A 25,803-nucleotide genomic window follows, 5' to 3' on the forward strand; every position below is an offset into this window, starting at 1 on the left:
TCGATGTGTGGCTGTGTTAGATGATACGGGTGCTTGCCATGTAGTGTTTTCTTTTTCCAATTTACTTTCTTCGTACCTGTTGACGTTATGTGATCTAAAGGGTTGTAGAAGTGGTTATGAAATTGCAGTGGTGTAGCCGATGTATTTATATGAGTGATTGCTTTGTGTATTTTGCTAGTTTCTGCTTGTTTTAGAAAGAATTTTCTTAAATTGTCTACCTGTCCATAATGTAGGTTTTTTATGTCGATGAATCCCCTTCCTCCTTCCTTTCTGCTTAATGTGAATCTTTCTGTTGCTGAATGTATGTGATGTATCCTATGTTTGTGGCATTCTGATCGTGTAAGCGTATTGAGTGCTTCTAGGTCTGTGTTACTCCATTTCGCTACTCCAAATGAGTAGGTCAATATTGGTATAGCGTAAGTATTTGTAGCTTTTGTCTTGTTTCTTGCTGTCAATTCTGTTTTCAGTACTTTTCGTAGTTTTTGTCTGTATTTTACTTTCAGTTCTTCTTTAATATTTGTATTATCTATTCGTATTTTTTGTCTGTATCCTAGATATTTATAGGCATCTGTTTTTTCCATCGCTTCTATGGAGCCGCTGTGGTTATCCAATATGTAATCTTCTTGTTTAGTGTGTTCTCCCTTGACTATGCTATTTTTCTTACATTTGTCTGTTCCAAAAGCCATATTTATATCATTGCTGAATACTTCTGTTATCTTTAGTAATTGGTTGAGTTGTTGATTAGTTGCTGCCAGTAGTTTTAGATCATCCATGTATAGCAAATGTGTGATTTTGTGTTATTATGTTCCTGTAATACTATATCCATAATTTCAATATAATAGAGGGAAACATTCCACACGGGAAAAATATATTTAAAAACGAAGATGATGTGACTTACCATACGAAAGCGCTGGCAGGTCGATAGAAACACGAACAGACACACACATACACAAAATTCAAGCTTTCGCAACATCGGGAAAGAGGGAAGGAGAGGGAAAGACGAAAGGAAGTGGGTTTTAAGGGAGAGGGTAAGGAGTCATTCCAATCCCGGGAGTGGAAAGACTTACCTTAGGGGGAAAAAAGGACGGGTATGCACTCGCGCGCGCGCGCACACACACACACACACACACACACACACACACACACACACACACACACACACACACACACACACACACACATATCCATCCACACATATACAGACACAAGCAGACATATTTGAAGACAAAGAGATTGGGCAGAGATGTCAGTCGAGGCGGAAGTGCAGAGGCAAAGATGATGTTGAATGACAGGTGAGGTATGAGTGGCGGCAACTTGAAATTAGCGGAGATTGAGGCCTGGTGGGTAACGGGAAGAGAGGATATATTGAAGAGCAAGTTCCCATCTCCGGAGTTCGGATAGGTTGGTGTTGGTGGGAAGTATCCAGATGACCCGGACGGTGTAACACTGTGCCAAGATGTGCTGGCCGTGCACCAAGGCATGTTTAGCCACAGGGTGATCCTCATTACCAACAAACACCGTCTGCCTGTGTCCATTCATGCGAATGGACAGTTTGTTGCTGGTCATTCCCACATAGAATGATTCACAGTGTAGGCAGGTCAGTTGGTAAATCACGTGGGTGCTTTCACATGTGGCTCTGCCTTTGATTATGTACACCTTCCGGGTTACAGAACTGGAGTAGGTGGTGGTGGTGGTGGGAGGGTGCATGGGACAGGTTTTACACCGGGGGCAGTTACAAGGATAGGAGCCAGAGGGTAGGGAAGGTGGTTTGGGGACTTCATGGGGATGAACTAACAGGTTACGAAGGTTAGGTGGACGGCGGAAAGACACTCTTGGTGGAGTGGGGAGGATTTCATGAAGGATGGATCTCATTTCGGGGCAGGATTTGAGGAAGTCGTACCCCTGCTGGAGAGCCACATTCACAGTCTGGTCCAGTCCCGGAAAGTATCCTGTCACAAGTGGGGCACTTTTGTGGTTCTTCTGTGGGGGATTCTGGGTTTGAGTTACCCAGGCCTGCCAACCCAAAGTTTGGTACAGATTTATTGATGACATCTTCATGATCTGGACACTCAGTGAAGAAGAACTCCAGAATTTCCTCTCCAACCTCAACTCCTTTGGTTCCATCACATTCACCTGGTCCTACTCCAAATCCCATGCCACTTTCCTTGACGTTGACCTCCACCTGTCCAATAGCCAGCTTCACACGTCCGTCCACATCAAACCCACCAACAAGCAACAGTACCTCCATTATGACAGCTGCCACCCATTCCACATCAAACGGTCCCTTCCCTACAGCCTAGGTCTTCGTGGCAAACGAATCTGCTCCAGTCCGGAATCCCTGAACCATTACACCAACAACCTGACAACAGCTTTCGCATTCTGTAACTACCCTCCCGACCTGGTACAGAAGCAAATAACCAGAGCCACTTCCTCATCCCCTCAAACCCAGAACCCCACCACAGAAGAACCACAAAAGTGCCCCAGTTGTGACAGGATACTTTCCGGGACTGGACCAGACACTGAATGTGGCTCTCCAGCAGGGATACGACTTCCTCAAATCCTGCCCTGAAATGAGATCCATCCTTCCTGAAATCCTCCCCACTCCACCAAGAGTGTCTTTCCGCCGTCCACCTAACCTTCGTAACCTGTTAGTTCATCCCTATGAAGTCCCCAAACCACCTTCCCTACCCTCTGGCTCCTCTCCTTGTAACCGCCCCTGGTGTAAAACCTGTCCCATGCACCCTCCCACCACCACCTACTCCAGTCCTGTAACCCGGAAGGTGTACACGATCGAAGGCAGAGCCACGTGTGAAAGCACCCACGTGATTTACCAACTGACCTGCCTACACTGTGATGCATTCTATGTGGGAATAACCAGCAACAAACTGTCCATTCGCATGAATGGACACAGGCAGACAGTGTTTGTTGGTAATGAGGATCACCCTCTGGCTAAACATGCCTTGGTGCACGGCCAGCACATCTTGGCACAGTGTTACACCGTCCAGGTTATCTGGATACTTCCCACCAACACCAACCTATCCGAACTCCGGAGATGGGAACTTGCTCTTCAATATATCCTCTCTTCCCGTTACCCACCAGGCCTCAATCTCCGCTAATTTCAAGTTGCCGCCACTCATACCTCACCTGTCATTCATCATCATCTTTGCCTCTGCACTTCCGCCTCAACTGACATCTCTGCCCAAACTCTTTGTCTTTAAATATGTCTGCTTGAGTCTGTATATGTGTGGATGGATGTGTGTGCGCGCGCGCGCGCGCGCGAGTGCATACCCGTCCTCTTTTCCCCCTAAGGTAAGTCTTTCCGCTCCCGGGATTGGAATGACTCCTTACCCTCTCCCTTAAAACCCACTTCCTTTCGTCTTTCCCTCTCCTTCCCTCTTTCCTGATGAGGAAATAAGTTTGTTGCGAAACCTTGAATTTTGTGCGTATGTTTGTGTCTGTTCGTGTTTCTATCGACCTGCCAGCGCTTTCGTATGGTAAGTCACATCATCTTTGTTTTTAAATATATATCCATAATTTGTATTATTTAGCATGTTGGATAGTGGGTTCAGAGCAAGGCAGAATCAGAAAGGACTTAACAAGTCTCCTTGGTATATTCCACGCTTAATCTGTACTGGCTGTGATGTGATATTATTTGAGTTTGTTTGGATATTAAGTGTAGTTTTCCAATTTTGCATTGCTATGTTTAGGGACTGTATCAATTTAGGATCTACTTTGTATATTTCCAATATTTGTAGTAACCATGAGTGTGGTACACTATCAAAAGCTTTTTGGTAATCAATGTATGCGTAGTATAGCGACCTTTGTTTAGTTTTAGCTTGATATGTCACCTCTGCATCTATTATCAGTTGCTCTTTACATCCTCGTGCTCCTTTGCAGCACCCTTTTTCTTGTTCTTTTATAATTTTGTTCTGTTTTGTATGTGTCATTAATTTCTGTGTTATGACTGAAGTTAATATTTTGTATATTGTTGGTAGGCATGTTATGGGGTGATATTTTGCTGGGTTTTCTGTGTCTGCTTGATCTTTAGGTTTCAAATAAGTTATTCCTTGTGTAAGTGTATCAGAGACTGTATACGGGTCTGCAATGTAACTTTTAAATAATTTAGTTAGATGTGAATGTGTTGAGGTGAACTTCTTTAGCCAGAAATTTGCTATTTTATTTTTTCCAAGGGCTTTCCTATTGTGTGTAGAATTAATTGCTCGAGTGACTTCATGTTGCAAAATTATCACTTCAGGCATTTGCGGTATCATCTTGTATGTGTGTGTTTCTGCTTGTATCCACTGTGCATGTCTTATGTTGTACCGGGTTTGACCATATGTTGCTACAGAAGTGTTCCATGTCTGTTATGTTTGGTGGATTGTCTATTTTAATGTGTGTGTTATCTATTGTCTGGTAAAATTTCTTTTGGTTTGTGTTGAATGTTTGTTTGGTTTTGTTTCCTTCTATTTTCACTTTTTTGTATCTTCTAAGTCATTTGGCCAATGCTTGTAATTTCTGCTTCTGGAAAGGCACACGGTTGAAGCGTCATCCCCGACCATAACAGCGCTTGTCCGAGGCTTCATTAGTTCTGTCCTGAGCCAACTAATCACACTAAAAGGGGGGTTAAACCCATTAGTGGTCTGTTCTTTTCGTCGCCTTTTACGACTGGCAGAACATACCGGAGGCCTATTCTTTTCCTGGGCCTCCAAGGGCATTATTATTATTATTATTATTATTATTATTTCCTTCACTTTCTCAGACGTTAAGTCCGGTTAAAAATGGAGTGACACGGACCTTGATCAAGCGTCACTTCCTTTTAACTGTACGGTATGTGTTATATTGCATTTAGGAACTTTCGGGTAATTGAACATGTATCAATAATTACAGATTTCTGTAGCTGTATATATATGTTTGGATGTAGCTGTATTGCATTGATGTACTGGTGGATATTGTGTGGTATGACTCCTGTAGTTGATAGTATAATTGGTATGATGTCAACTTTATCCTGATGCCACATGTCTGACTTCCTCAGCCAGTTGGATGTATTTTTCCATTTTTTCTCCTGTTTTCTTTTGTATATTTGTTGTATTGGGTATAGATATTTCGATTAGTTGTGTTAATTTCTTCTTTTTATTGGTGAGTATGATGTCAGGTTTGTTATGTGGCGTTGTTTTATCTGTTATAATGGTTCTGTTCCAGTATAATTTGTATTCATCATTCTCCAGTACATTTTGTGGTGTATACTTGTATGTAGGAACGTGTTGTTTTAAAAGTTTATGTTGCAAGGCAAGCTGTTGATGTATTATTTTTGCGACATTGTCATGTCTTCTGGGGTATTCTGTATTTGCTAGTATTGTACATCCGCTTGTGATGTGATCTACTGTTTCTATTTGTTGTTTACAAAGTCTGCATTTATCCGTTGTGGTATTGGGATCTTTAATAATATGCTTGCTATAATACCTGGTGTTTATTGTTTGATCCTGTATTGCAATCATGAATCCTTCTGTCTCACTGTATATATTGCCTTTTCTTAGCCATGTGTTGGATGCATCTTGATCGATGTGTGGCTGTGTTAGATGATACGGGTGCTTGCCATGTAGTGTTTTCTTTTTCCAATTTACTTTCTTCATGTCTGTTGATGTTATGTGATCTAAAGGGTTGTAGAAGTGGTTATGAAATTGCAGTGGTGTAGCCGATGTATTTATATGAGTGATTGCCTTGTGTATTTTGCTAGTTTCTGCTCGTTCTAGAAAGAATTTTCTTAAATTTTCTACCTGTCCATAATGTAGGTTTTTTATGTCGATAAATCCCCTTCCTCCTTCCTTTCTGCTTAATGTGAATCTTTCTGTTGCTGAATGTATGTGATGTATTCTATATTTGTGGCATTGTGATCGTGTAAGTGTATTGAGTGCTTCTAGGTCTGTGTTACTCCATTTCACTACTCCAAATGAGTAGGTCAATATTGGTATGGCATAGGTATTTATAGCTTTTGTCTTGTTTCTTGCTGTCAATTCCGTTTTCAGTATTTTTGTTAGTCTTTGTCTATATTTTTCTTTTAGTTCTTCTTTGATATTTGTACTATCTATTCCTATTTTTTGCCTGTATCCTAGATATTTATAGGCATCCGTTTTTTCCATCGCTTCTATGCAGTCGCTGTGGTTATCCAATATGTAATCTTCTTGTTTAGTATGTTTTCCCTTGACTATGCTATTTTTCTTACATTTGTCTGTTCCAAAAGCCATACTTATATCATTGCTGAATCCTTCTGTTATCTTTAGTAATTGGTTGAGTTGTTGATTTGTTGCTGCCAGTAGTTTTAGATCATCCATGTATAGCAAATGTGTGATTTTGTGTGGGTATGTTCCAGTAATATTGTATCCATAATTTGTATTATTTAGCATGTTGGATAGTGGGTTCAGAGCAAGGCAGAACCAGGAAGGACTTAATGAGTCTCCTTGGTATATTCCACGCTTAATCTGTATTGGCTGTGATGTGATATTATTTGAATTTGTTTGGATATTAAGTGTGGTTTTCCAATTTTTCATTACTATGTTTAGGAACTATATCAATTTAGGATCTACTTTGTATATTTCCAATATTTGTAGTAACCATGAGTGGGGTACACTATCAAAAGCTTCTTGGTAATCAATGTAGGCGTAGTGTAGCGACCTTTGTTTAGTTTTAGCTTGATATGTCACCTCTGCATCTATCATCAGTTGCTCTTTACATCCTCGTGCTCCTTTGCAACAGCCTTTTTGTTCTTCATTTATAATTTTGTTCTGTGTTGTATGTGTCATTAATTTCTGTTTAATGACTGAAGTTAATATTTTGTATATTGTTGGTAGGCATGTTATGGGGCGATATTTAGCTGGGTTCGCTGTGTCTGCTTGATCTTTAGGTTTCAGATATGTTATTCCGTGTGTAAGTGTATCAGGGAATGTGTATGGGTCTGCAATGTAACTGTTAAATAATTTAGTTAGATGTGAATGTGTTGAGGTGAACTTCTTTAACCAAAAATTTGCTATTTTATCATTTCAAGGGGCTTTCCAATTGTGAGTAGAATTAATTGCTTGGGTGACTTCATGTTGCAAAATTATCACTTCAGGCATTTGTGGTATCATCTTGTATGTGTCTATTTCTGCTTGTATCCACCGTGCATGCCTGTTATGTTGTACCGGGTTTGACCATATGTTGCTCCAGAAGTGTTCCATGTCTGTTATGTTTGGTGGATTGTTTATTTTAATGTGTGTGTTATCTATTGTCTGGTAAAATTTCTTTTGGTTTGTGTTGAATGTTTGGTTTTGTTTCCTTCTATTTTCACTTTTTTTGTATCTTCTGAGTCGTTTGGCTAATGCTTGTAATTTCTGCTTCTTTTCGTCTAATTGCTCTGTCGCTTCTTGTTGTGAGATTTTACTTAACTTTTTTCGTTTTTTTTCCGAGATTTCATTTCTTATAAATGGTGTTAGCTGTCCGATGTCTTTTCTCAGTTTTTCTATTTTGATCTGTAGCCTGTGTTGCCATGCTGGTTTTGTGGGTTTCTTCTGTGTGTTGGTTGGTTCTGATCTCTGCCTAGTGTGTATATTTAGTGTATTATTATTATTTCTTTCTTTCTTTCTTTCTTTCTTTCTTTCTTTCTTTCTTTCTTTCTTTCTTTCTTTCTTTCTTTTCTCAGACGTTATGTCTGGTCAAAAATGGAAAGTGACGCGGACCTTGATCAAGTGTGACTTCCTTTTAACTGTGTTATTATTATTATCTGAGGAGTTTCTCCCCTTCTACCTCACATGGGTTGTGCAGAACTATAACTTCAACAGAGAAATCACTAGTAGCAGCATCTGCACTATAACTCGTCTGTTTTTTTACATCTTATCTTTTCTTCCTTTCCTCTCTGTTAAATTTATCTCATTATATGTTCACTAACATTTGACAGCCATCCACTTCTACCACACTTAGGGTAAGGATTTAAGATAAACAGTAATTACACCTACAAAAAAAACCCCGTTGCTTTTCCCACCTTCCACATTACAATAACAAAAACATTAGAATGCAAACACTAAGTAACAAGTACTAAATACAGCCACTCACCTACAGCTAATCGACAGACAGTGCACAGACATACACAACACTTCATGAACTACTAGTCAGCCTCCCTGCCCCAAACCCCGTTACAATCTGCTTGTGCATGTTAACATCTGCGCGTGGGAAAGAAAGTGTAGCATCTCAAAATTTGTTCATAAAATCTCTCTAATGTTGTGTGTGTTTTCCTCTCTTTACTTTCCAAATTCTAATGTGACGCTTAATGCTTACATTACTCAAGTTAGGTACTTAATTATAAACCAAATCCTTGCTTGCGTGTGCGCTAATGTTTTGGTAATGGGGACCTGAGAGTGCTGGAATTATCTTTTTTTGTTTTTAAATGACCAAACACACAAATTTAAACGGCTGTCACAATATGACAGAAGACAAAGCCCTAGTGCTTTGAAACTGTTAAAAGAAATGGTGACTGGCAAGCTTTCCGATTGCAATGTTCGGTTTTGCAAAAACTTCAACAGCCTTTTCTCCAAAATTGTCTTTGCTTGTTTTCTTCTTTTGGCTCTATTGAAGCCATCAACAAATGACAGGCTACTCAAACAATGGAAAATCCACATTGTTGGATGGCAAACTACTGTTTCTTTTGAGAAGCAGCAGTATTTTCCACCAGTGAACAAAGTTGCGCTCCAATTTTAGATGTTTCTCGACATCATTTTTCTATTCCCATCCAATCCAATAGTGAAAATATCTTCAGAATATGAATTCTGTCCTTTCATGTGCACTGATAGTTGTGTGACCCTTACTCGACAACACTGTAGATAGAACCAGTATGGAGTAAGGAGCAATCAAAAAAGTTTTCACTCTAAGGCAGTACGTACAGTCCAAACTCAGTAACCCAATTGGGCACAAAATTGGCATGAACACTGAGGCAATCATCCCACTGATACACCAGATTGAAGATAGTGTTTGGTAGAACACTGTGTCCTGCTGCGTGCTGAATTCCATAACTGCCCGCTGCACATCCCTTAAGGCCTTTTGTAATGGATCAAAGAGACATTAATGACATGGGATGATATCAGGTCTGTAGAGCAAATGCTCAATTGTCTCCCACTTGAGATGTGACTTCTGCATTATAAAATTTGAAGTATGGGATGTGCATTACAATGAAATTTGCACACCATTCCACAACGGTTGTTTTCAGACAGACATGCTGCCGCATAACATTCTTCCAAAAAAATGTCTACCAGTGTTTGTCCTTCAGAAGCCAAAAAAAGAATAATAGAATGCTGGTCTTCTTTGGACACATTTGGTAATAATGTCACCACAGTTGACGTTTCCACATGTAATACACATACGTAGGAAAGACACAAGTGTCACACTAATCTCTTTCCTAGACGTTGTTGCTTATTACTCGCTTCAGAGTCACGCTATGTTGCATGGAAGTTGCCACAATACCCTCAAACAGGAATGTTTTCACTGCCCCTTACTTAATATATACATAAATTGAAAGGAACTATTCACACATTAGGGAAGACTTCGGCATTGTTGAACAACTAGTTTTCCGGTCAGTATAGTACAGAGTGGCAGTCTGCTGCAAGCATAAATGAACTGGAATTACTGCCGCCAGTGGGGCGAAGAATGGTGTACTTCCTCTTGCAGGGCAGCCAGTCTAACCTCGGGTTCTGAGCAAGAAAAACTGCATTATCATAGGTAATACTGATACTTTCTGGTGTTGTGAGGGTCATATCTAACTCCGTGAAGGACCAGGATTAGTTTCTGCACTAATTTTAAAAGTACACAAAGAAAACACCAAACAACACAAAGCATTCGGTAACAGAAGCTGCGCAAATGTCTACCAAGATTTGCAGTATCATGAGCAATGTAATTCATGCCTGACCTCTATTGTTGTGTATCCAACCACAGTTCAAAACACTCAACATAAAAATTACCACCTTATACCAACTCTTAACTTTAACAAAGTATTTCACAGCAGCTGCTTCTAAAGTAAGATTAAATATGACAAACTTCGTTGGTGTGCCTGCGTGGTTCCTCGATAAATCCGTGTACAAGAAACGGACGAACAAAGGGGGGGGGTTTCCTTGTTCTAAATCGATGCTGGCCCCCATGACTAGCTTTTACATTGCATTACATGGTGTGTATTTTAAAGCTGCTGTAAATGTTAAAACACTTTGTCAAACTTTGCTAGTTTGTCGAATTATTTGGCAATATGCAGCTTTGTTTGACATGTTTGACCAATAGACTGTTTTTCACCGGTTAGAAGAGTTTTAATTACTGGCCAATTAGTGAAAATGCTTGACAATGTTTGTGTTTATGTAGTGCCACATGTGTCTAGTGAAAACAGTTTTTCTCACTGTATCTTCAGTTTCCACAACCACTGAAACTATGCGTTCCCATGATGTGTTAATTTAATGAACTTAGTTAGATTTTCATATATATAATTCTCTCCCAGTTTCAGCCATTCCCTGGACCATCATCTTTCTTTCTTTCTTTCTTTCTTTCTCTTGTACACACAGTGCTTAAGTCATTGCAAGAAATACTTCGCAATAGTAGTTGTTCCCACTAGTATCAAAATAATTTGCGACAGTTTCTTTGTAAGTGAGGTTTAATATAACGAAGTCTGTAGGTACATCTATAAAGTTAATCGAGAAATCCATGGATAAGGAAGTAGTTATTAAGTTTGAATGTCTACAGGAGCTTATATACAGACAGTTCTATTACCCACAGTTGGTGTAGTATAAGAGCATTGAGCACACTCCTATATCACTGCATTCATCTATTTTTCATTTTGCAAACACATTCTTAGGCACATTTCTAAATTAGGCTTTTCCAGATCTGCAATACCAGTAACCAAAATTAGTTACATTTTTTATATTTATGTACAGAAAATAAGGCTACTTTATCTCTGATAAGATAGCCCATTTGGGTACGATATCCCATGAAATAGCAAATATTCCAGGTTTTCACAACTTGAGACAAAGTTAACGTCTATATTCACATTTATCATAAATGCAAATTTATTGGGTCCCGATTTATTACTTTTTAACAGTTTCATAATATATCTATACCATATCTTACTATTTTTTACAAAGTAATTTTGCTGTGTTTATGTCACTGTTTTAAGCAACATCCCTATCTTTAAATATTTGGGCTATTGCCCAACAAATGAGTATTCTTACTTTGTCAGTAACTGTAACCATTTGCACATAAGCTGTTTTAAAGCTGACACTTCCTGGCAGATTAAAACTGTGTGCGAGACCGAGACTCGAACTCGGGACCTTTGCCTTTCGTGGGCAAGTGCTCTACCAACTGAGCTACCCAAGCACAACTCACGTCCCGTCCTCACAGCTGTACTTCTGCCAGTACCTGGTCGCCCACCTTCCAAACTTTACTGCTTTACAAACACATATGAATTACTTAAAACTAAAATAAGAGTTCTGGACAAGAGAAATACACTTACGGAATGTTGGAAAGATGAAGCGTTGGTGATGGTGGATAAATGTTCTGATAATTCTTGGAGCCAGGTTTCTTAAAACGATGCAGAACTGAATTTGTAAAATCTTTTGTAAGGCCAGCATCTGGTTGTCCTTCCTTTGGCAGCTGAACTGTCTGATGCTTAGAAGGCATTACACGTATCTGCTTCCCAAAGACTCTCAATTTATCCAAGTGTGTCATGGCTAGGTGAAAAAACAAAAATTATTTTACATTAAGATTCATGACTGATCACCCAGACATAATAAAGAGATTGAAGGAAGGACAGTAATGGGTGGACTAACGTAATATAGAATCTGTTTAACCCTTTGGATGCTGTAGATGTGCTTGCTACCTATCTAGCTGGGCACTAAGCAGTCATCACATGAGGCTGTGTTACAAGAATGGCAAGCCTCACCCTATGACGAATATTTCTGGAGAGCTTACTATCGTAACTCCTGCCATTGCTCTACTATTTGTCACCGCTGAAACGAACATTACTGTACGTGTCAAGTTTAATTTGTGACGTTGAAACTTTGTTGCGAATGTACAGTTGTTACAAATTTGCAAAAATGTAAAGACACCTTTTCATTCAACAGTTCCTGATCCAAGTTAGGTAGTCCTTGTTGAAAGCTACCATCACTTTCACATACTTCAGATTCCAAACAACATCAATTGCATCTCTTGTTGAAACCTAATCTAGTGACAGATGGTTTAAGATTGTTGCTTTCAGATTCCGTTGAGGAGTTATCACTTTGTCATAAAATAATTCATCATCACTGTTGCTCTTTGTATCTTCATGGATCCCTTCCTCATTGCAACTATGCTGCCTTGCTATTTTCTCTGTAGAACAGATGATGAGAAAAACAGTACAATGCCCTGTTGATGAGCAACAAGAAAAAAAGCGAAGTCAAATGCAGTACAATGAGATCGCAACAAAGTACCTGCACACAACTTGGCAGTCAGAAATGTGGAAACTGCCAATATGGGTCTGAAATTCTGCTGTATGCATAAAATCACTAGCAGCACACTGGTACCTGAGAGATGGTGCACCTATACTCATCATCAGTACTCAAGAGATTGGCAAAGAGTAATCAGTAGTGTGGAAGGAAAAACTGAAGTGCTGCATTTGTCAACAGCAGTCAAAGGGTTAAAAAGATTACAACCTCCTGTCATTAGTGCACACGCATCAATTTTTGCTGCTTGTTGCCTAAAAAGTGGAATGATCTCAATTTCTTAGTGGTGATGAGTTGCTACAGTCACAAACTTTGAACTATGATCCCCCTGTGACTGGGTATTGGTATACCACTATCTTAAAATACAGAATGATGTATCTCACTGAAGTTACATATATTCACCTTACTTGCTTAGTGCATTCTCTGCAAAATGTTTTTCACTTAGAAGCAATAAAATTACTGACAATGTCTTTTCAGTCCTACACTATGTATGATGCCTGCAATAGATAAAACTAAAACCACGTTGCAAATGAACATGTTTGCTACAAAGCTTTTTGGGGGGGGGGGGGGGGGGGGGGGGGGGGGGATACGGGGATACATGTTTAATTGCAAATCACACATTTAATATTCTAATATCTGGAATGCTTATCTATGGTAACAGTTTCTGCAAAAGCTTAATTAAGCTAAGCTATTGCTTATGTTGCTGTGAAGTAATTTCTTTGAAACAATACTTCTTTTGATGTCAGTTAGTGGTATCTTTATTTTATCAGCGCTGGATGTTATAACATAATCCAATCAGTAATCTTTTACAAAATTTACAAGGAAAAAAAAGAAATTAACAACCCACTGAAGAACACCTGTAATTTAGTGAAATTTATTACATCTTTCAGAAGGCAGAACTTTGAGCAGCACTTTTCCACTCATCTCTAACACCCTTAAGTGATTATTTTATGAGCATACACCTCTGCCTCTTTCCCTTAGCGCAGGCTGGTGCTGTCTCATCACACATTTCTCACTCTGCAAACATTGTTTTTCTCATTTGTGAATCAAAATTAAAATGGATTGTGATCAATCAATGTATTTAAGTATATTACATTTTATTTATCATGAATTTAAAGAACATATTCTGTCAATGTTTTAAAACAAGGTGCTACTCACATTCCAAGCGACAGTACTGTGTGTTTTTTGAAAGCTTATTCTCATGCATACGCCACGCCGCCTTTAATATTTTCCATACTGTGCTTGGCAAAAAGTCCAGAAAATTAGTTACTAAAGGTGAGATAATCTGAATGTTTGAGGCGAGCATCCAATTTATGACCCTTTGTAGTTCAGAGGACACAGCCCAGTGCCAGTAACTCAGGAATGTATGATCTCATCTATCAACATCTCTTATATTCTTGTTATACTGCCTATCACCACAATGATTTTGCATGATGCTGTTTCTGAATTTGCTTCTACAATTGCACAAAATGCATCTCACTCTTCAATTCAATCAACATTAGGTTGTATCTATATGCTGTTCTGTATTCTTTCTTCAGTTTTTCATTTTTCGTTGCATCAGACGACTCCTCTCTGTCTTGCCACGACTGACAATGTCACTGTTCGTACTTGTCGTCCCCATGCGGATTAGTGTACCAGTTATTGACACAAACACAGTATTTTTTTTTAAGCTCTGGTTGAGAAACATGAAGTTCTCTTTATTCTTTACTAAACATGTTTCACTATCTATGATTTGTCATATAAAATGGGTCTCTATTTTTGTTAAATGTCACAAAAAACTTTTGAGGTTTTGTATTTTTGGTCTCAACTACTGTTACTCTGGGGGAAAATGAACACAACAGTAATTACTTTTTGAATAAAGGAATTTTTGTGATTAATACACAAGCGACATAGTGTCATGCCACAAAATGTTTATAAGCAGACTAAGTCAAACAATACTACTTTTCAGATTACCAACTTATCAGGTGAGGAATCAAACGAGAGTTTTTGGATATCTTGTTATATTGTCACTAAGACATCACAAAGCAAAGGAAAGAGTTACAATGAAATAAAGTGATCGACAACTAAGATTTAACAATATTCACAATGGGGTCATTAGGGATGGATAAACGTAAGCTGTGAATGATCAGGATGAGACAAGAAACTCATTAGAACTTCCAATGGCTCAGGGATTTGAAACCCATTCAACTGAACTACAAATATAGTAAACGGAGAGTAATTAAATAACAGAAATAGGTAACTCACACTGCAGAGGTAAGGTATTTTACCACATTTGGCAGAACATCAAGTGAAAGCCACAATTTCAATTGCAATTTAACAAAAAAAAGTATTTCAAATATTTGTAATATCTTAAAATTTTATGGCAGCGGGACAAAATTGTAACTGCATTTACCCAAGTGAGCTTGGTGTGGTTCAGCCATCTGAATAAGGGCACTATCCTTTTTATTGTACAAGATCTTCACACGCTGTACGTCGCCATACACACCTGAAAGAAAACAAAAGTGTAGTAAACTTGGTGCTGCATACTACACAAGGGCCATCAACTTCAAAAGGACTATTTTCTTCTCCATTTTCAGTTATGTAATTCTGTGGGTTACAGGTGTGACAGATCAAAAATTGTTTATCTGCACTCTGTTTGTGAGCTTTGTTATTTGGTTCATTTTAGTGTAATCTGAGAACACGGCAGCACTACAAAACAACAAATGTGTGATATTTGCATTTTCAATGTCCAGATTTATTGATACCATGCAACAGTTCATAGATTAAATTTGAAATTGAAAAGCAAGATAGTATTTTATATTAATTAATGTGTTCACCGTCAAGTTTCTTCGAAGGGACAGGGACGTCCACACTTACATCTACGTGTTTAAATACCCATTTTAAAATGATTACATAATGATACAAAATAGATGTATTCAAAACAACTGAAATTATTGGATAAATGACACTGTTTAAAATACAGTCAAAAGATGAAAGCAAGTTTATCATTATTGGCACAATATAACATTTTGATTAAGTAATTATTTTGTTAAGTATGTGCCCAACATCTCACATAGGTACCTTCACAATTTCTACTTTGTATCTTTGCTACACGATGTAAGTCAGATTTTGTTTAAAACACAAAGAACCAGCAGGTAAACAAGGAGTTACTTCATCTAATGGAACTAAAACTTTGGAAGACATTTGGAACACGAAAAGAGCAGTTTATTTTACCAGTCATGGATGCAGCTTACAGTTACTGCTACACCATGAAGACATAATTTTGAAATTATTCAGCTCCACTTTATATAGATCCTTTTGTTTTAACAAAGTACCACCCCTCCCCCCCCCCCCCCCACCCAAGTTTATTACACTGCCAAATTACAAATTTGGCCTTTCAAGAATACAAGAACTGAAATAGCAACCACCAGTCTACTACTTTGTAAAATATTTCCGATAATCCTGCTACAATGATCTGATTGGGCCAAACTTCAACTGAACAGAAAAAAGTTTTGGGCCACCATTCACATGTTTCCCAAAATAAATTTGCAGAGTCAGAGCACAAGTAAAACCTGGAATAGAAGTATTACGGACAAGAAGTAAACAAAAAGACTTAACACCCACAAGCTGAAGTATGAAACAGGAAAGAATTTTCTTACAAAGACAAAAATAAAATGTTGAATTTTAACTGAAAACACAATCAAGCATAAGCAAGAACACCACATTGATCTTCCAAAAAATAATTATTTAGTGGTACTCAGAAAAAGTAAACACTGTTCAGTTTCAAGCAAAGAATAACATTCCTTTTGAGTTGCATGCAATTCATTATGGAATCTGATGTGAAAGCCTAGTCAAGCTACAGGGTGTGTTCACAAGAAACTTCAATGAAGCTGTGCACACACTAATTGTATGTGTATTTTATGAGATTTTACAAAAGTATTTTTATATCAAAGCACAACAGGAATCTGCTGAAACAATGAAAAGTACAAATGACAGATGAATTCACAATGAAGCAAAACAAAAAATGAAAAAGTACTTTTGCTACAAAAGTTTAGTTAGTCACATGCTCTTTAAAAAAACAGACCTAATCCAGAATGCATGATGTTAACAATTCTTTTAAAGAGAAATGTTCAATTATCCTACAATGCAGGTGGAAAATTAACAACAAACTAATTAGATCTAAAAGTGAGGAAAAATCTCTAAAGAAAAAAATACATTATCTAAAACCAAAACAAAGCAATTAATGGTAATTAATAATAAAAAAGTTGTGTGCATAACGTACCAAATAGGGTAAAGAGAGCTTCAGGCGTGACCATCTACGAAGTGAGAGAGAGCAGAAGTAGATATATATTTGCGTAGATTTTCATAGAGTTGAAGAGCAGTGGGATTAAATATATTTTTTGATGTCCAGGGCAGGGGGACACACCGCACCACACAGGTCAGGCGGAGAAGATATGTTTGGAAAAAAAGAGAAACAAAAAGAGATTGAGAAAATTAAATCATGATACAATGGTAATGATGATAAACTCATGTTTTCAGAGAAAAAGCAATGTAATTAATTTACCAGTTAAAAACAAAATGATACCAATGGAACAAAATTTAGTAATTACTGCTGGAAATAAACATACATTGCTTTCTTCTCTGTTTCATAGTTGAAGTTGTAGCTTATTCTATAAACAAAAGATTTACACTAATGAGATAAACATAACTTCACTACACTGTGTTGTGGCAAGATGTTCCATGTCACAGTAGTGATAGGACACCAGAATCCAGTAAGTACTAGTCTAGAAGATAGTTAGTTCTGGAAAAAAAATCAGTACATATTCTACCAGGAATGATGAGTGTGAATGTAAGGAAAAAACAAGTTCAGTATAAAAGTAACCATGCAGCTAGCTGAATGTTACAGCTGCAAATAACACACTCTTGTTAAGCAAAAACTTGTTATTCTCCAGTAAGCAATAAGTATTGTCGTGTACATTTTAAAACAAGAGGTTACAAAACAATACAGCTGTAATGGCCACTCTTGACATTAAAAAATTGGTTGAATATAAGCAATCACCACAAAACAATGGGCCAGAAATGCGTCTAATAGAGTCAATTAACAGACCAATAACTTATGAAATAGATGTAATATTAACAGCCATGTGAATGTTGCATGTACCTAGTAAACTGAACACTTTAAGCAAACAAAACCGGGAATGCATAATGAACTCTATGGCCTACTGGTCAATGAATTCCTTATAAATATAATGAAACATGCGAAGTACTGTCTTTGCTATTTATCGGCATAGTAGTATTAATGCACTTATCTGGAAGTAAGATTTTTACCATCAGAAAATCAATGCCAAGACTTTAAATACACTAAAGGTTGCAGCTGCCACTACATGTTATGCCACAGACCAGGCAGTATAAACATTGTGCTATTACACATCCAAATGCGAGTATAAAATATTATATTTGGATGTATTTTACGATCTTGTTGCTGAATTTGTTCCCACTAAAGAGATTTAAAGTTTAAACTACCCAATTTCTGAAACAATCTGTATTAAGGGAAGCAATTGTTCACAGTAATTATCCCCTCAAACAACAAAAATGCACAAAAACAGGTTCATAATTAATTATGCCAGTAATTATGAAAAGTGTTATAAAGAACAGAACATATTTTCTGGTCATGCCCTAATACACTCTGTGATATGCTAGAATGTTTCATTTGAAACCTACACATATTCTCGCTACAGATAATACGGCATTCTCAACAATACTAAAACACCAAATAAAGTGTCACAGGAACAAAATGCCTGCAATTATCGAGAATTTACACTTTGATCATAAGGCAACACAAGAGAAACTGAGAAGAAAGTAAATCTTTGAAGTAATAAATACTTTTCCTGGGAGGGGAAAGAAAGAAGATAGTTGCTGCAAAACTCTCATGCTATCAACATTTTATGGCTGCACCAGTGTTATACTGAACATTTGTTGCCTGCCGTCTAGCAGAAACCGTATCTTGGCTTGTGGAACTCCTAGTTCCTTCCTCATGAAGTAGTGGTGGAGAGATTAGAGGATCTTAAAAAGGAACAACAGGTCACAGGATGAGAGGCACCCATCTATTGCAAGAATAAGATATGTCCCTCTCATCTTAGTGAGTGATTTGAGCGTTCTGTCTTTTATAAAATCTTCCTCAATCTATCCACCTCTTCTACTGGAGAGTTTCACATGCTAGGATAGCTATTTCCATAAGTGTAAGTTATCAGTACTGTACATTTCGCTCCTTGAAGGTAGGTATTTGCCAGCACTTATGCGTCAAATAGTTTTAACGAAAAAGGCTCTCATACCTTTTTCTATCCACTTTTGCATAGGGAATACCCTAGTGCCTAACAATATCTTCCTTTCTGTCATAACCACTAGTTAAAGGGGAGCTTCACTCGAACAACATTCATTGTATTTGAATGTAGCCAACATCACTGGTGCCATATATACAGGGTGACAAAAAAGTCTGTATAAATTTGAAAACTTAATAAACCACGGAATAATGTAGATAGAGAGGTAAAAATTGACACACATGCTTGGAATGACATGGGGTTTTATTAGAACCGAAAAGAACCAAAGTTCACAAATGTCCGACAGATGGTGCATGAAAGATCTCTTGCGCGCGTAGTTTGGTGATGATCGTGTGCTCAGCCGCCACTTTCGTCGTGCTTGGCCTCCTAGGTCCCCAGACCTCACCTCAGTCCATATGATTATTGGCTTTGGGGTTACCTGAAGTCACAAGTGTATTGTGATCAACCAACATCTCTAGGGATGCTGAAAGACAACATCCGGCGCCAATGCCTCACCATAACTCCGGACATTCTTTACAGTGCTGTTCGCAACATTATTCCTCGACTACAGCTATTGTTGAGGAATGATGGTGGACATATTGAGCATTAAAACTTCCTGGCAGATTAAAACCGTGTGCCTGACCGAGACTCGAACTCAGGACCTTTGCCTTTCGCGGGCAAGTGCTCTACCATCTGAGCTACCGAAGCACAACTCACGCCCGGTCCTCACAGCTTTACTTCTGCCAGTATCTCGTCTCCTACCTTCCAAACTTTGGATATTGAAAATTTCCTGTAAAGATCATCATCTTTGCTTTGTCTTACTTTGTTATGCTAATTATTGCTATTCTGATCAGATGAAGTGCCATCTGTCTGACATTTTTTGAAATTTTGTATTTTTTGGTTCTAATAAAACCCCATGTCATTCCAAGCATGTGTGTGAATTTGTACCTCTCTATCTACATTATTCCGGGTTTTATTCAGTTTTCAAATTTATACCGACTTTTTGATCACCCGGTACATCAACACCCTGTATTATGAGTACAACAATACTTTAAGCCTCTTGGGATATTTTCTTACTATTGTTTCAGCAGGAATTTTAACTGTATGTAACATACAATTAAAACTGATATGAAAAATTTAACTGCACTTGCATTTAATAGGATTGGTTTAGAAATAAGAATTTGGTCTTTTTACCGCCAATTATAATATCCAATGACAAGTTGTTTGAATTTCTTACAATTAAGAAACTTAAAATTGGTTTTGGATGGATAGAGCTGCACGCCCGTATGCACACAATATCCACGTGAGTGTTCTGTACAGTGGTCCTTTACAGTACAGACCACGGCTACTTTTTCAACTCGCTATATCCTATCCCTTATGGGTGCCATTGGCAATGCATGAGTGAAGGTAAGACTGACAGAGCAGGGAAACTGATGTGATTCCATACCAACAAGTAAATAAGACCTTACAGAATGTCACCTCAGCAATCTTCAAAACTGTGCCAAAGAAGTACATTCCATACAAAAATGCACACACGCAGAATTCTAAGGAAATAATGTACTGTTCAACAACAATTTACAGGCTTACAAGGAAAGCTGTGAACTCAACAAACCATTTCATTAAATTATAAATAACAAACTGACTATAGTACCAAAAACAAAAATTACAGAGAATTCAAAAGGCTATTTCTAGTGACTGATGTATCTACTGAAGCATGATCTATTTCCTTGTCACACTTTTCAAACTTACTTAATTGCCTAATATTTAACATTTTAACCTAGCTGACAAAATGGACACAAGTACTCAAATAGAAATAAAACAATGTAAAAAACGATCTTTGCTTTAATCACACATTTTTTGAAGTCCAGATCCACAGCAGACGTACACCTGCTGGCAGCTGTCACAGGTGCACACATACACATTTTTTTTCCAAGAACGGATCCCTTATACTATTTGCTGTATAAGCTGACAGTAAATTGTACAAAAAAATCTCCACCGCTTGCTATTATGTCAACATGCTTTAAGCATCAGGAGCACTCACTGCAAACATGTACGACTATAATGGGTGACCCGAAACAGATTTCTGCTGTTGTGAAGTACGAGCATGAAGAATTTTTGCGATGTATGATGAGAGAATTTAACAATTCCCCTTTAATAACAGTGAACAAAGAACGGATAGCTTCACTGCTGAAATCAAGTACTACAAAATACACCACATGACTTGATTATAGCACCATTAACCCAAGCAGCCAGCCTGTGGCATTGTTCAAAGTAATGGAAAAAATATAAGAAACTTTCAGGAAAGGAATAATGATGTCAACCCCTACAGATTGCATCTGAATCAATCACACAGTGTAAGAGATTCAATTTATTCTACGATGCTAGTTCTGCAGAAAATGTTTCTTCAAACTTTGTTGGCAGCCAGAAGTTAAGTAGAACATACAGCTCCTCATTTAACATATAATTGTATATTTTTCTCAATTTTCATATGCTGTATAACAGCCACGGAAAATGAAGTCAGTTAATGAGCGCCTTTGTACTGAGAGTAAGACTCATAATTAATAATTACAAAAGGTTTAGATTCGTTTAGTATATTATTGAATCACATCAGTAAACTTTTGATCTGAAGTTGAGTATGTGATGAAATGTACCTTTTGTATGGTTCAGGCTGGAACACAGCCCACACAAATGCAACATCCGAGTTCAAGTGCCAGTCTCGGCAAATGATGTCAAGAAAAAAGATAAGAGGGTTGTAACAAAGCATACAGATTTCTTTTGTGATAATTTGAAATGTAACTTATTGTGTGCAATGTCTTGGGGGGGGGGGGGCCGTGGAAAGAGAGGTTCATTTAATAATTTGAAACCTGGAAGAAGAAGAAGAAGAAGAAGAAGAAGAAGAAGAAGAAGAAGAAGTAGTAGTAGTAGTAGTAGTACAAACTAGAGCAAGCTTCCACAGCTGGAATAACGAAACACATGTAGTGTAATTCTTACAGAACTACAACCTAAACACAGGGTGTTGCTTTTTTGTATTTTGTCTGAACAAAGGCGTTGCTTTTGAAATTTAAAAAAAAAATCATCAAAACTTTATTGAACACAGTACTGAGTAAATAAGATACTACCAATTAAGTTTACCTGTACATCCACGTTCTTCAAGACTCATTTGAAACTAAGTGAAGGCAACAATCCAACAAACTGGAGGAAATTGTGTTAATGGGATCTTACAAAGTTGTGACAGTGCATAACAAATGAGAGTTATGAGATGCACAGTGAAATGATTATCAAACAAAATGTTCATATGTGCTTTTGCATTAATTTTAAACACTGTAATCATTATGACTTATGATAATTATTTTCAGAACATCTAACTTCCTCTTGAACACAACAGTGAAAAAGGTAAATATGAACAAAACATTATGAGAATGCAGTTTATGACAAGATGAGTGCAGGACAGAACAGTACAATTACTCAGGACGAGAGGGGAGGGGGGGGGGAACACTGTTTAAAGTTATTTTTGTAACTGTAATGAAATATACCTCTTCATTCAGATTGCTGACAAGCAGTACACATCCACCAGTATTTAGTGAGCCAGCCAAGCGAATTCCAGCGCCACCAAGAGCAGTGGTTGCTGCTGCACCAGCCATCTGGAAACCAGCTAGAGGCATCCCAGCTGCTGTAAAAAAGTTTATCTTAATCTAGATCCTTCTTGTACATATTTATTTACTGAGCTAGTGTAATTGTGGCTCTTAAATATTAATTACAATAGTTCCTTGGTGCCAGCGTAGTGCAGTTACAAGTACTAACTACTTGCAGATTATTACATTACTCACACCTTTAACATTTTTCAATAGGTTCCATAAACAAATCCGACACGTGTTTTCTTCGTTCAGTTTGATATTTTCTTCGAATGACCCAAGATTAACCAATAAAAGTATTAACTACTTCTGAAGCGCTTTGAAACAATAAGTCAACAAAGCATAAATATAAAAGAACAAAAATTCTATAGCTGACCTATGACAATTCTCATCCATTTTTGCTAGATTAATTGGATGCTAATCCACAGGGGGGATTTATAGACATGCAATGAAAATTTATTGCTTTTCTCTGAAGACAATTACTCATAGCAATTCTTGTTTCTTAGATTTCGGCCATCTATGGACCACGTGAAGTAAATTTCCTTACTGGTTTTTTATTATTCCTGTATTTCTTCATTCTTTCAGTGTGCACTAACTTTTCTTTCACTTTTCAATACTGTGACGTGCTTTCTGACCTGTTCTTGAAACCCCTGAACTCGCTAATCCTATTTCAAAAAGTTTGCCGGTCTATAATTTCTGCTTTCATAACACTGATACCTGTGGAATCCTTTTTCACTACACTGAACCAACTGATCTGCATTTTGGCACTTTTGCTTCATTACTTCTTTTCATCCCAGCATCCCAATACCTCCAATGCTTTTTGGACCAAATATTTTCCATAGCACCTTCCTTTCCTTTTTCCATAACTCTTTAATTTCTTGATTTTTGTTGAGAACTAAATACCATATTTACTCGAATCTAAGCCGCACTTTTTTACCGGTTTTTGTAATCCAAATAACCGCCTGCGGCTTATAATCGAATGCAAAGTAAGCAGAAGTTCTGAAAGATGTTGGTAGGTGCCGCCACAACTAACTTCTGATGTCGAATATATGTAGCGCTATAAAAGAGGTGGACGACGAGCTTTTTTCTCCACCCCGAGTTTCGACCATTGCATTTCCATACATTATCCAATAAAGTAAATACAAATTCCGTATTGTTCATCTTCAAATGTAGCAGTCTTTCAATGTACTACGAAAATCCGACTGGCAAGACTCTTTGGGATGTTTGTCAATATGGCTATCTCTACATTCTGAATTTTTACCTACCTGTGACAAGAGATGCTTGCTAATAGGAACTTTTATGAATTTTGAATCACATGCAGTATTCTCTTCACCATAAGAATACTACGAATGTAAACCTTTTGCCATGCATTCCTTCGTGTTTCGTGCTATCTCATTTAAATCCTGTCTGCCTAATAAACTACGAAACTAGAGTGAGACAACAGCAAACGCGGAAGAATATACATATCATGTCATGTTTATATTCGTATTATTCGTATGCTGAATAGTGATACAGTCAGAACTGAAGCAAGGCAACTGACTAGATTTTTAAATGTAAGATGACCAATTTCTGTGCAGACAAGATGACCAATTTCTGTGCAGACAAGATGACCAATTTCTGTGCAGACAAGATGACCAATTTCTGTGCAGACAAGATGACCAATTTCTGTGCAGACAAGATGACCAATTTCTGTGCAGACAAGATGACCAATTTCTGTGCAGACAAGATGACCAATTTCTGTGCAGACAAGATGACCAATTTCTGTGCAGACAAGATGACCAATTTCTGTGCAGACAAGATGACCAATTTCTGTGCAGACAAGATGACCAATTTCTGTGCAGACAAGATGACCAATTTCTGTGCAGACAAGATGACCAATTTCTGTGCAGACAAGATGACCAATTTCTGTGCAGACAAGATGACCAATTTCTGTGCAGACAAGATGACCAATTTCTGTGCAGAATGTAGTGTACTAAAGAGAAGTCTGCAAAGATTTTCAAATGGAGAAAAATTTCGCTAAACTCTGGTTCAGAACATTTATCATACGCGGTCTATTATTTGGTTCTTGTTGATCTGTATCAAAGAAAGCAGCAGTGTAAGTAACAACAAACAGCAGTCTCTTGCCATTGTTTCGCTAATGAGACAATTCCTCTCTCAATTTTTAATTGTAAGCGGCGATAGCGCACACAAAAGCAAACCATGCCGCGAACGGCGACGGGTTGTAAACACTCATCATCAGAATGCGACAAACAATGCACGACACAGTGCAATAATGCATTTTGAGCTTAGAGTGACGGAAACACCTATAAAAAAGAGAATGGCACTTACTAGATAAAAAAAAAATAAGCAATCAATTCAAACCAGATGAAGTATGTGAAAAATGAAGCGTACCCGTATAAATAGGGACGGAGCGCCTGACACAAGCAACGATTACCTGGTAAAGCTCAAATGCTAAGTTCACCACACGAACCAAACTACTGTAGCTGTATCGTCATTCATTGGACCTAAATTGTGTCTCATATTACAATGGATCAACTTTGTTTCGGTTTGGAGGTGCGGTCTAAAACTTTTCTCTCCCCCTAGAATTTCGAGTCTCAAATTTTAGCTGCGGCTTAGATTCGGGAAATTTTTTCTTTCCTTGATTTCGAGTCTCATTTTTCAGGTGCGGCCTAGATTCGAGTAAATACGGTATTCTACTGTATAAAGGCACAGCAGTTGTATGGCTGTTTTGATGTTGGCTTTTTGTTTTTACTGAGGGATATTTTTATTTTAAATGTCTTCATTAACTGATACGCCATTTTCATTTTCTGGGCTCTATTTTTGTTTGGTTCTTTATCTAGAGTATTCATATGTATTATTTCCCTTAGTTACTCTACCGTAGCTTGCGCTTAGAAATTCTAGTGCATTTTTAATGTTCATTATGAATTCTGTGTTCTTTAAAGACATTTATACTTCAGTCTTTTCTGCCAACTCTTTCAACAGGTTGACTTGCACAGCTGCCATATTGTTTCTGAGAAACTACTGCTGAATCATCTGCGCAGGCTGGACATGGAAGTGACTGTCCAGATTTTATATCCTAATCTGTTTTCTTAATGTCTAAGATTTCATTCCTTATCTTTTCAAAAATGCAATTGACGTGGAAAGGGTTGACGCCTTACACTACTTTTATTTCAGATGGTTGTGAAATTTCTCGCTAGAATTTTATTTTGCACTTTGTTTCCGTCGCTGTTTCTTTAATTATTACCTAAGTTTTCTTCTGTGCCAAATTCGTCCAGTATACTGAAGAGTGTTTCTCTGTCTACGGAGTCTAATGCTTTCTTGATGTCTTAAGGTTTATAACAAATTCTTGTTTGTTGGACAAGTTACTGATGATCAGTTTTAAATTCCTTATCTGTTCTATGC

At 37.7% G+C, this 25,803-nt stretch overlaps 1 protein-coding gene across 6 annotated transcripts in view; it reads right to left on the reverse strand.

Annotated features, from left to right (window-relative positions):
- LOC126474157 (polypyrimidine tract-binding protein 1) overlaps positions 1-25,803 on the reverse strand; it is a 277,481-nt gene that overhangs the window by 30,588 nt on the left and 221,090 nt on the right. For 4 of the 6 annotated variants that reach the window (XM_050101648.1, XM_050101617.1, XM_050101625.1 and 1 more), the window contains 4 exons: positions 22,303-22,439; positions 16,735-16,768; positions 14,866-14,958; positions 11,507-11,723 (listed from right to left, as the gene is read on the reverse strand). In XM_050101648.1, the coding sequence (XP_049957605.1) occupies positions 11,507-11,723; positions 14,866-14,958; positions 16,735-16,768; positions 22,303-22,439 (481 nt within the window). The remainder of the gene's footprint in view (positions 1-11,506; positions 11,724-14,865; positions 14,959-16,734; positions 16,769-22,302; positions 22,440-25,803) is intronic. The other 2 variants (XM_050101655.1, XM_050101633.1) reach the window with 1 other exon arrangement.

This window comes from Schistocerca serialis, chromosome 1 (genome assembly GCF_023864345.2).
Source record: "Schistocerca serialis cubense isolate TAMUIC-IGC-003099 chromosome 1, iqSchSeri2.2, whole genome shotgun sequence".
In the NCBI taxonomy this organism is placed as follows: domain Eukaryota; kingdom Metazoa; phylum Arthropoda; class Insecta; order Orthoptera; family Acrididae; genus Schistocerca; species Schistocerca serialis.